The following is a 12,346-nucleotide window of genomic DNA, read 5'->3' on the forward strand; positions in this document are numbered from 1 at the left end:
AAACAACTGAGTGGTGGTGTGGCCATGCATTTGGGAGCTCAATTAATTCACCTGTTAGTACCACCACCATCATGTTGCAATGATAGAAACCATCAATATTATACATAAACACAATGTAACTGTGCTAAAAACAACATTTGGAGCAATTCAAAATCAACATTTAACTCATGTGACAAAAACATATGAAATTTAAATAAAAGACTCACTCAGATGTTGATCACTACAGATTGTATTTTCCTCGTTCAACATTGTGCTTGTTCTGACCAACCAATCAGAGGACAGGAATATGGTGACAACACTGAGGGCCACCCCACCTGCCCTCTGAGGCTGAATTTGAACTCTACATGAAATACCTTTCATGCACCCTGAACCTGAAAACACGATAAGCTGTCCACTGTAGTAACCGCTGTCCCTGAAAGGGTTAAGGAACAAACACAAGAATTTAGTTTGTGAATGTAGGTCATTGCTCCTGATAGTGTACTCAACCTGATGGTTCACCGCTGCCTGCAAGTGAGGGGAGCTCCACAGCGCTGAGGAGGATTGAGCTACTGCCCCACCCCCTTTACACGCTTCCATGCATATATTGCCAAATTTTCAAAACAAAAACATTGACCACCCACTCCTCTCCAACACAATCCGACCCACAATGCATCATTTGTCTTTGGCTGCATCTGAAGCGCCGGCCTCAGCGATTCAGGCCGCCCAATAAAGCAGCAGGCCTGGGAGCGTCTGTCATCCGCAGCCGGAGACAAGCCCATGCCACTCTTTCCAGCAGCCAGACGGGGGAGAAGTCCCACCACGCACAAATGCATCGTTACCACACGCATGAAAAAAAAAAAAAAAAAACACGGGGGGTCAACATATTTGACTGGCAGCATAACTAGAGAAGTAATTGCGGATGGTGGAAATGCACATTCAGCACTCTATGGTATACGCTTCTAAAAATGACACGCGTTGCGATAGACACGTGGCCTTGCACCAAACCACCAGAGTGGACCAGAACAACCAGGCTTGTGGGGGTTTAAGGCCTTGGCCCAAGACGCTTCAGAAGAACTCAGGAAATGACATTTCCTCCGTTTAGCAGGACACAGAGACAGCGAGAGAGCGAGCATGTGAGCGAGAGACTACTGGGAGAACGAGTGGGAGTTCCTAAGTGGGAACAGAGCAACTAGTGTTTCATATTACTGCGAAAAGAGGAGAAAGAGAGGAAGAGTTCATGTGGCCAAAGGCTGTGGTGGGTCCCGCAGTCGTGCTCCGCTTGTTTAAGCGTGCTGCAGTGTTGTGGGTTTATGGATTCACTGAGAGAGGACAATGTACATTTCTGTAGTGCTGCTGGTCCTGACTAAAGCTCTGCTCACAGGTAGGTTCATCTTGTTTACTGCAATAACACGGCAGGGTGAGTTAAAATGAGCATGCATGCAAGGCTGGCAGAAAATACATCCAGACAGGCATATGATATGAAACCTAAAATTATAGGTTATGTTTTTTTTTTTAACTTTAAGATATAAGAAGATAAAAAAAAAAACACTGCACTACACTGAAGTTGAAAGTGATCCTTGTCACACTTCTTACCAGTGACTTGAAAGAAAACCTGCTTAAAATAGTCTTGACACAAGTCTTTAACGAATCGTATTGAGTACTAATTTTGTAAGGATCTACTTTTTTGTCGCATTCAATTAGGGAGCGTGCACAAACACTCAGGGAGATTCCCAAATTAATCAGAACAACAGTGGATGGCATCTGGTCCATGTTATATTGTTATCTTCTTTTATTAAGGCTGTTTTGAGCTTCCTATAGTGTTTCCCACCAGCAGATTCCCTTTACTCTTTTTTTTTTTTTTGGATCGCGCATCTTGTGTCCAGACTCTATGTCTCGACCAGACGTGAGCTGCCCCAGCTGGCTGCAGAGCAAAACATCACTACCTGCAGAGAAGCAAAACAGCAGCACACCAGGGAAGAGTTTAGGATCGGATGGGGCCGAATTTCCCCGTCTAATGATAGAAAAACATGACAGTTTGAGATGAAGCAGTGTGAATCTGTGCAGCCGCTGCGGGCGTGCATGTCAACAAAACGCCGCTATTATGTCGAACTGGCAGGAAATCAAACACGCTGCTGAAGTGAAGGGAGAAGAAACACAAATGACTTCACAAATGTAAACTCGACAGGCACACGGGAGGAAAAGAAATCACGGAGCGGCAAGCGCCCTATTTGTGTTTGTTCGTCCAACCACGTGGCAATTGAAAGATTTGCAATCCGCGTTGCGCCCTCTGACAAAAGCAAGGCAGTAAATGTTAATAAATTAGGTGTATAGTGCATATTCTTCCTCGTATTCTTCGTTAGTGTCTGCACTACTGCACATATACAGCACTGCCTTCTGGGCTCACCAAAAGGAGCAGCACGGCAAATTGAAATGCAGCATTAAATCATGTGGCACATGATGGTTTATAATCTATTGAATTTTGTTGTAGCTTGATGTATTTATCAAGTAAAAAAAAAAAAACACGAGACAGTTTTTGTTTTTATGTAGTTTTTTTTTTTTTTTTTTAATGGAGTCAAGGGAGGCCGGAAGGGGTTAAGAGCATTTCCCTCCATTTCAATGGAGAACGACGTTTTGAGTCAAGACCATGGTCACTGGATTCTACATACAATTGAACTATCTTAAAAGTTGCAATACTAAATATTTTGCTAATTAGTTAATACGAAATTAATCATAAATGAAAATTAAATATGAGAATTGAGCACAAGTTTGTCCACCCCTTGTGTCGAAGTCTTCTTTGTATGTTTTGTCAACAGAAGTATGTCACGCCCTGAACGTGACGGTGATCCCGGGGCCCGTTCTCACGGCAACCGAGCGGGAGAACCTGACACTGTCCTGCCTGGTATCTCAGAGAAAGAAGAATGGCAGCACTCTCGTCCTCCGCTGGTTCTTCTCCCCTCTGGCTGCTCCCACCCCCGCGCCTCCTTTACCTCTCCCGTCTCCTTCCCCCGCCGCCCCAGAGTCCTCCCAGGTCCTCATAGTCAAAATGGGCATCAAGAAAATCAAGCTGTACGGCAACTACACCCGCCGCTTCCCCCAGCCCAAGTTTCGTCTTTACGAGCAAACGGAGGGAGAGGTGTACCGCTTAAGGATTCTCAACGTGAGTGGGACGGACCAGGGCTTCTACACGTGTCGAGTGCACGAGATAAGAAAGTACAGGAACATATGGAGAGCATGGTCCAACGGTAGCAGCACCACACAGCTGACAGGTAACGAAAGCTATTGCCATTACTGCACGCTAGCATCCAACTTTACGCGGCCTTCGAGTCGAGCCTTCAAATCTGGCTTTCGTTTCCATGGAGACTGGCCCTGAGCGAAGGCTCTTTCGGATCACACTTGCGAAGCCTGCATTGCGCCGCTCTTCTTCTACGCTAGACCTGTCCAAATTCACGACAGTTTATGCGGTCCAGGAGTCTACACGAGAAGGAATCTTGACGGAACTCAGCCTGCGAAGGCTTCTCAAGGATGCAGGCTACAAATTTGGAAACAGCTACACATTCTAATAATGGGGTCAAAATGGAGCACGATTCCTCCTTTCCGATCAAAGTCAGCAATCTGAGTTTGAGATGTCTTAAAAAAGAAGTGATTGATTATCCTGAGGGTTGTTAAGAGTGATTTTGATGAACCTATGAACACCTAGGCCCGACAAACTGTACATGTTTGACGTTTTTGATAGTTACGTTTGCAAATCCTGAAAATACACTTCTGGCTTAACTCTGACACCCTTAGACCACTCTGAGAATGTGAAATTTGGAAAGGCAGAGTTCCCATTGGTTTGCGAACATAGTGTTACAAACCAATCAGCAGCATATGCTTGAACTGCTTCCACCCGTACTGCCCAATGGACCGGATGCACCGTGTTCCCATTGAAGTGGTCAGAGCACGCTGCGGCATTTCTTTGTTTGGGATACACTGAATAACCAAGCAGCACATTTAATCAATGCTTTCAATTTATAAAACGTTTGGAGTGAACCAGTGCGCTCTCGCAGCGTATTTCCAAACGCGCCCGTAGTTCCCAGATAAGCTAACATTTAGCCTAGCTTCTTTGATTGCGTCAATTGGCTACAATTCGTCTTTCCGTTTTGTTGTATTTCCTGGTAGCCTGGATGGCCTGTGGCACAATGTTGCTTCTCATTGGTCAGTCTTGAGACCATGTTTGTGATTGTCAGTGGAGATATCGTCATGTGTGCGGTGTGTTTTGGTCACTAAAGAAGAACAGTCCAAACACATGCATTGTCGTGTGGGGTCTGTCATATTTTAAAAATCGGTTAAGATGTTCAAAATTAGCACGTGTGTACCAGGCTTTATATTTCTGTTTTTGTGGCTCAAAGCTCAAAAGGGGAATGCAATGGAACACTGTACTGAATGAGAAATGTGCATGTTTTGGCTGTTTTCGGAGATCCAAAATAACCTTGAGAGGAAGGACTTATGAGAATAGGTGTGTCTTCTCACAACGCCATCTTGCCAAACCGCAAGATGACTCGATTGTGGCCTATTCCGGAAAAAAATAAATAAAAATGAATGGACCAATCAGGAACTTGAGGTTTCAAAGTAAGAAAAACTGTATGCTTGTTTAGTGAACAGATTAGAGTTAAATGTGTTGCCATCGCAGCGGTTATAACAAAAAACGGACAACAAATAAAATGGATGATTGGATGGAATTCTTCAAAAAAACAAACCAAAACAAACAAACAAACAAGAAGAAGGCTTCCTTGATATATCCGCAAAAGCTTTTTATCCTATCTGCCATTCAGTCTAATCCACAAACGCTCCTGATATATAATAATGAACTTTTTTTTCATATATTTACTGTTCCCCAGCCCAAATGTAAAAGATGCTGTCATTAACAACTCTACTGAATGCGCATGGTAGTTGTTGATGTCATGTTCTCATAATTAACACGAGAAGCCAAATGTTTATCACATGGTAATAAAAGTTTGACCAGCTTCCAGACAGTTTTCTACCATCCACGCTCCGAATGCACATACGTGTATGTAAATCAAACAATCTGGCCCGTCAGCTTCGATTAAAAGCACCGTCAGTTATCAGCGTCTATTCAATCATCAGTTGATTCTGGCCAGCAAAGTGAAGTCCAACACAGAATCCTCATACGCACTGCCAAGAGGGACTGGAATGGAGAAGACGGGGAATTCTGCTGTCATTGCACGGAAAATTTATTGTCTGGAATACCAGGGCATCCGCACGTCCTGCACACACGACATCCATATTACGGAAAAAAAAAAAAAGCAAACGTTGGAAAAGCAAAGACAGCGCTACACCGTAGCTTGATCATTTGTGTTGAACCACGCCCCTCGCTCTGTATGTGTCTGTGTGTGTGCGTGTGTGTGAGTGTCACCCCATTTCTGTGGTATTTCCCTATAAAAACAATGAGCTCACATGGCCAAACCACACACAACAATATGACTCTGTGAATGAGTGTGAGCAGAGGTAGCTTGTTGCTGAGCTGGCCGTGTTCACCAACTCTGAATTAGATGACTTCAGCGTTTTGAAAGCTCCTTTAGGAGAACGCTCATTTTCTCACCCAAATCCACGGCCACAATAAAGTTTGAGTAAAATGATGATTGCACACTAAATTGTTGTGGTCTGATGCAGCCCCGGTGATGTCCGCCTATATGACGCGACTGCTGCAGCTCTGGCATATACTTTTTGGGCACTTGTTAAGAACATTTGAAACGGTGGAGGCATCTGCCAACGCCCTGCCTGTCCTACATTCAGGTCAGTGTCGCACTGACGAAGCCACATGACCGCAGGCATCTCTGACATGCACACACCACAGAAGCAGTAAAAACAAGAGTTGACATTAAAAGGGAAAACAAATCAAAACGCTAAATCTGACTCTTAAATGGGGGATCTCCTCCGTCTGCTGGAAAAAAAAGGCTGAGCTTGGAGCAGTGAACATTGGCTGTGACTTACTTGGGCAACTTGGAAGAAGTGATAAAGTGAATGACTTTATGGGATGCTGCTGCCTGGCTTCGGTGTGGCTCGGTTTGTGTTTAAAGAGTATTCATGGTACAACGACACAATTGGCCATCCAACCATTTCCATGCTGCTCATTGGGGTCACGGGGAAGACGAGGCCAGATGACCTTCATCGGGAGGTGGGGTACAACAATTGGAAACACTTGAATAAAGGCCATTTCATTGTTCACTTTCTGCGGTCTCACTGTATTGTGGATTTTGAAACCCGTACATAATATCTCATTTTGGATTGTGAGTTTTTACGAAATTACAGTGACGATTTTTAGACATGGACTAGTGTTACTGCAGACTCATGCAGCAAGACGCACGAGCCAGGAGAAAAGCATGCGTAAAAGACAAAGTCCGATATTCTGCATCTCTTCGCTTAAAAAAAAAAAAATTGCAAATGTGTCAAAAAAAAACACTTTCACACTAGCCGCATGGCCACAAATTGAATTTTGAGCAAATTCATACAGATTCCTAAACACCCGACAAGGGAATTGTCCAAATGAGCACCACTCCAAACCAGTCATAGGGAATAGGCGATTTTGTTTCGTTTTTATGTAAAGGCAGATTTGTTGTTTTTTTGTCGGCTGTATCCAATAAAATGACCAGGAAGTATAATTTTACGACATGTATATTTCTCGCTCCTGTGACATTTATTAGCGCCATATTCACATGTGACAAGTCAATCACAGTTGATATATCTTACGAGTTTATGCGGCGCATGCATTTAAAAGACATATTAAAAAGTCATTAAGGGGTGCTTAGGTTAAGTCATTTATGTCCGTAGCCTGTATTCATTCTCCTCAACCTTTTGCTAAATACCCCTCGCCTGTTCACGCCACATCATTCATTGACACATACGCACTGCAACGTCCTCATTCATTTATGGTGTGTGTGTGTGTGTGTGTGTGTGTGTGTGTGTGTGTGTGTGTGTGTGTGTGTGTGTGTGTGTGTGTGTGTGTGTGAGCGCCACTTTACCTCCATTCCAGCCTTTTGTGATATTTCTGGAAAACCACAGAGGCTGTCTGGCCTCTAGTGGGTCAGTTTCTTCAGAGAACAGCAATTTACAAAGATGCTTAGTCTGGACCGTTTCTTCTCCATAAATGTTTTTTTTTCTTTTTTCCTCCTCTCTCCAGTGCATTTTACACTGGAGGCTCGTGGAGGTGAAGGAATTTGGCGCCTGTTATCAGGTATTCCCGCGGGCCTTCGCACTAATGTTGTTTCCTCAACATTAATGGCTGTTTTTTAATGTTATTGTTCCAATGCGTTTGTCTTGCCAGACGTGAACGTGTGTGCCGTGCTGATCTGCTCGCTGGGCTTAGTCTCCATCTTCCTCTTCACTCTCACGCTCACGTTCCAGTATTTCTTCAGGAGACACAGGCTCAAAGGTCACTTCATTTACCATCTACAATTCACATGAAACAGTAATGGATTAATAGAACCTTGGTGGTCGAACGCAAGCCATTGCAGTACGTTGGACAACGTCAGACTTTCGTTTTTTGTTTTTTTTTGTTTCTCCACAGCAAGTTACCTTCTGGTCAAGTGTCCAGAGAGCAGGTACGGCCAATGTATCTTCATTCATAAGAAATAAGACGTCACATATTCTGAGTTGCAGCATCTCTGTTCCATGCAGCTCCGGAGAGACAGTAACCAGCTCCGGAAGTTCTTCTAGTTCCTCACCAAGAGCACTGAGTAAATACATGGGGCAAAAAAGTGATAGGAAAGTGGCATTAAAACCCCCTAAGGTGCCTGAGAAGCCACTACCACACACACCACCTACAGGTAAGAACATTAGAACAGCATATCAAACATTGCAAGACCACGGGTCAACTCACCAAAACTTTGCAAAGTCTCCATCACATTTTCCAAATGTGCTGGAGGTATTAAAGAACAGCAGGGGCAATACTTGAGGCTCCCGTGATGCTAAGAAACTGGATGAGAGGATTAAAATAACAGGATGTGAAGGTATCATTATCGAGGCAGTATAATTCAATTTGTAGCACCATGAAAACAGCACGCAGACAATGTGAAAAACGGCGAGAGGGAAACTTTACACTCTTATTTGGGGAAAATCCCACTGCGGGAATTCAAGTTAAAAGCATCATCAGTAAAAAAAAAAAAAAAAAAAAACTGCTAAAAGCTTACCAACCCCCCCACCCCAAAAAAAAAAAAAAGAATATCGCTTACACATATTCTTTTATTTTCAGTGCCCGTGGCTTCAAAAAGACCCCAGAAGCCCAAAAGGTCAAAGGTCCCAAGGAGGTCTGCCAATGTAAGTCTTCATCTTCGGGAGCTCCTCTACTGATGTCAGTAATAGCACAAAATTAATTCAATCATTTTTAAAAGGCGCTTATAAAATTGCTGCTGCCGAAATACACACAAGAGGGAATTTGTCTCACGACCGCCTGATTGTCTACAAGAGTTTATTGCTCTCTCTTCATTCGGTTATGAGCGTGATAATTATATTTATCGCTATTGCTTCTCAAACACAATTATTTATTTAGGGCGCTTCACTGGTTTTATTTCCACAATTTAACTATCAAGTAAGTTCACACAGAAGAAAACTATCTCCAATGTTTCCAGCATTTTTGCTTTTTTTTTTTCCTTTATGTGATGAATGGCAACACTCCATTGTAAGCATCCCCCAAAAATGCATTCCATGTTTGACAATCCAATACTCATATTTTTTTGTTTAGATTAAGGCTTTCTTGGAAGTCTGAAGATTGTTTTTAACCCAAACAAATCTAAGGAGAGCACCAACACCGGTTAGCTCCTCCCCGCTATATAAAGATATTGCCACGCAATCACCTAAACATACTTCCTTGACACCAATTACTACTTTCAAATAAGACGGGGTTTGATGCCATTTTAGGTCATTTGCAGTAGGGCATGAAATGTTGCAATTTGGTGAGCGTTTTTTTGTTTGTTTGGTATCTCAAAATAGGTTGCAGCGGGGGAAAAATGGATAGGTTAATACCGATATCGAACATGAACAGCAAACCGTGACTAGGCAGGGGTTAGCTATAGATACATGTACAATATACTTTATTGTACTTTTTTTTCTCCATTTCATCATTCAAATTTTCAGGTTTTATATCAATTTATATTTCACTGACAGACGACACAAAATTGACTAAACGTCCAGTATGAGTAAAAATTTATTCTGCACCAATCCACTGTTTCAGCCTCCACTGAATAAAGGCAAAAACAATGGTTGTCGTGTCATGGAAAAGCTCGAAGGTTCCGTAAAAGAGCAGTTAGCCCATAATGACAGGGTGCACATTTTGGGGACATGCAAAAATGTTCCATGGGATTATGAAAATAGAATATAGGCCGACATCATCAAAGTGACTTGTTTTATAATTTTTTTGTGGACAATAAAACCATGAAAACATGTTTTGGTTTAGAATCATCTCAGCACTTCACATACACTGTAGTGGGACATACCAAAATCATACATCCAATTGGGGTGGGGGCGAGAGGGTATAAAATGAAGGAAACTCATTTGAAGTGACGCATCATTAGCAGCGCAGTCCGTATTTTTCCCCCCAACCCTGTTCTACACTCAGGAGAGAAACATGTGCACGTTTGCAGTCTTTCACCTCTGACTAAATTCCCCCGTGCTGTTGGCAGCCTCAAGCACGTCAGGAGGACAACCTGACATACGCGGAGCTGGAGTTGGTCCGACCAGCCATCGAGCCCCCGGCCTCCACCAGTCCCGACCCTGACCCTTCCAGCCCAGACACGGTGTACGCTCAGATCCTCTTCCAGGAGAAGCAGCTGTAAACACAGCAACTCGATCTGGACCCATGGATATCTCGCTATACCTCCCGGAGAGGAAGACCTGATTGGGTTCTGGAGTGAGGATGTGTATTTATGAACATGCAATTGGCATTTGTTTTCACTGTATGCGTCTTTGCGTGTGTTTGAGCACCTGATTCGAGTCTAACACAGACATTTTTGAAGGGCCTGATTTTATTTGTTTGCTTTGTCGGCATCTCTGGTCTGTGAGCCAGATGTTGTAAGAATGCTCTGTTATTGCTGACAGGATGCTCAGGAGAGAAATCGTTGTCAATGCTCCTTTTTCTGGACATCATTGCAACTCTCAGCTTTTTTTCATTCATCTCTAGTTTACAGTGGAGACACGCTTATGAAATAATAAATGGCAATGTAAATTATATATGCCCATGTAAAATATTTGTTTCATATAAAAACCCTTTTTAAATTGATCTGGTGACTTTTCTCTGTTAAGTTCATATCACTAACCATTTGCTAGACATCTCATTTGGGCAGGCATGCCCAACCAGTAGATCGCGATCGACCGCTAGCCCCGGGGACTGGTCGCAAGTTGATCACAAGCGGCGTTGGGGAAAATGGGGAAAAAGCACCTCTACGATCTTTGTGTCTTTGAATAGATTTTTCAGTTACGACTATATTTTTTACCTGCTTTTATTTCTCTTAGGTGGATGGCGCACCCAATGAAGTGTTAAAATTTCACAACAAAATTCAACTCTTTTCAACTCTGCAAATCAAACCAATCATGTTTCAATAATAGTCCCACGAGAGGTCTGCCATGGGACACCTCTCATGACTAATTGGGCATGGGACGCAAGCTCGGGTCTGATCAGTCTGTAGCTGACCACCTCTGGTGATGGTGTATCATGCGAATGGCCAAAACACACCATGAGCCTGAGGAGCACGACTGAGGATGCGTTCCAAAATTTCAACTGTCCCATTTCCTCCATTTTTTTGATCATGTCATTCTCCAACAACAAATCCACCAACTCTCTGAATGTGCTCGCACAAGGATAACATCTCATCCTGTATTTTTTGGAACGAACAAGATAGATCAAGACATTTATGAAATTCGACTGTGTAATGTCTGGTTACCCGTTACCACTTGAATACACATATTCAAAGTATCCCTCTACAAGTGCAGTGTGTATGGAAAAAGAACCCTGAGATAATTATTAGAATGTTTTGATTTGGGGCCGAGCACATAAACTAAATTGAATTGAACTGCGGAGCACAGGGAGTCGATTCTTGCAAAATGGCCTCGGCAATTAGCAGCAAATAACACATTTTGGAGGGGGGAGGGGGGGCGCATGCGTTACGCTCAAGCAGGCAAGAAAGGTGAAGGTCGTGAGGCATTTGCTGAAGGTCAGGTTGAAAAATAGAAGAGCAGGAAGTGCATGATGCACACACTGTGAGTGGGAGAGGTGGTGATGATGATGATCATCATCATCATCACCATCATCTCCCCCTCAGTTTGCTCTCGTCGACCAGGATGAACCTGCTAATGACGACATTTATTCAAATTAGACTAATTGTAATCATGGTTAATAATTAGCTTTACAGTGCAGTATAATTGGGTTAAGCTACAAGATGGTTCTGCCTTGGCGCTATAATTTATTTGATTTAATTACTGTAAAGAAGCCGGCGCTTGGGCATCTCTATCATAAAACCAGCCATGTAGAGAGAATGGAGCTGGCCGTTGTCTTTAGAGAAGGTCATTGGCGGCTCTCTGGGAAAATTACGATGACTATTTTCCACTCTATTAAGCTACTTCACTTAGCACAATTAGCTGCACACACAAAGGTTAAAGACAGAGACCTCCTCCTTTCATGACGGAGATCGCATGCGCACAAAAAAAAGTGAGGCCAAGTAAGCCTGAGGTCCTTTTCTCAACTAAAGACCCCGTAGGGGGATCGCCTGCGCAAACTAAAAATCGGGCATTTTTTCCGTCCTCTGATTGGTTGGTCAGAGGAAAACTTGTCGATTAAGTAATTACAGCCAATTTCAACCAGCAAAACACGGGTAGCAATCTGCATTGTCACAAATAGCTAAAAATGTTTAATTCAATTAAATTGCAGGTCAGTATTTACATAAAAGAAGACACAGTACTACTAAATATTCACATCCGAGGTAAGGTTCACTACTGTTCAAGTCTTAAGGCACCATCAATAAATGAAGTGAGAGATTGAGGTCACACATGAGCTCCCTCGCAGGTCCAAGTGAAAACCCGGCCCCAGGCGTCACCTGCCAACAGTGTCGCATGGCTCCTACACAAAGACATTTTTGTAACAACAAAACATGAATTAAGCCCACCGGTTTCCAGTGTGTGTCATTATGTGAATACCTGGACATGGCCAACGCTGTGATAGCGGGATTAGTTTTGCTGCGACGCTGCGACGCAGCCTGACTTCTGTTTAGTTCTCGACACAACACCAGACGTCTCTTCCAACGTTTAACCTGCTGCGGGCCGTTCGCTATGGAGACATCATTGCAGCATGAACTTGAGTGTGATGATGATAATCAGCATGTGC

The 12,346-nt window shown here is 43.3% G+C and overlaps 2 protein-coding genes and 1 long non-coding RNA gene across 7 annotated transcripts in view; 1 reads left to right on the forward strand and 2 right to left on the reverse strand.

The window, feature by feature from the left end:
- The first annotated feature begins 1,039 nt into the window (after window positions 1-1,039).
- On the forward strand, window positions 1,040-11,194 carry vstm4a (V-set and transmembrane domain containing 4a). The gene is made up of 8 exons (XM_019864613.1): window positions 1,040-1,360; window positions 2,793-3,245; window positions 7,157-7,210; window positions 7,301-7,408; window positions 7,544-7,577; window positions 7,654-7,802; window positions 8,228-8,292; window positions 9,654-11,194. Exons 1-8 carry the CDS (start codon window positions 1,312-1,314, stop codon window positions 9,804-9,806), a joined length of 1,065 nt encoding a protein of 354 aa, XP_019720172.1. The 5' UTR covers window positions 1,040-1,311; the 3' UTR covers window positions 9,807-11,194.
- On the reverse strand, window positions 7,354-7,746 carry LOC109512694 (uncharacterized). The gene is made up of 2 exons (XR_002167578.1): window positions 7,552-7,746; window positions 7,354-7,385 (listed from the first exon to the last, which is right to left on the reverse strand). It is a non-coding gene; the product is annotated as an uncharacterized LOC109512694 (long non-coding RNA).
- Window positions 11,195-11,848: 654 nt separating the features above from the next.
- wdfy4 (WDFY family member 4) overlaps window positions 11,849-12,346 on the reverse strand; it is a 41,768-nt gene continuing 41,270 nt past the window's right edge. For all 5 annotated transcript variants that reach the window (XM_019864600.1, XM_019864599.1, XM_019864601.1 and 2 more), the window contains 2 exons: window positions 12,160-12,289; window positions 11,849-12,082 (listed from right to left, as the gene is read on the reverse strand). In XM_019864600.1, coding sequence (XP_019720159.1) covers window positions 12,007-12,082; window positions 12,160-12,289 — 206 coding nt within the window. In that variant the 3' untranslated portion in view covers window positions 11,849-12,006. The remainder of the gene's footprint in view (window positions 12,083-12,159; window positions 12,290-12,346) is intronic.

This window comes from Hippocampus comes, unplaced genomic scaffold (assembly GCF_001891065.2).
Source record: "Hippocampus comes isolate QL1 unplaced genomic scaffold, H_comes_QL1_v1.1 scaffold108, whole genome shotgun sequence".
In the NCBI taxonomy this organism is placed as follows: domain Eukaryota; kingdom Metazoa; phylum Chordata; class Actinopteri; order Syngnathiformes; family Syngnathidae; genus Hippocampus; species Hippocampus comes.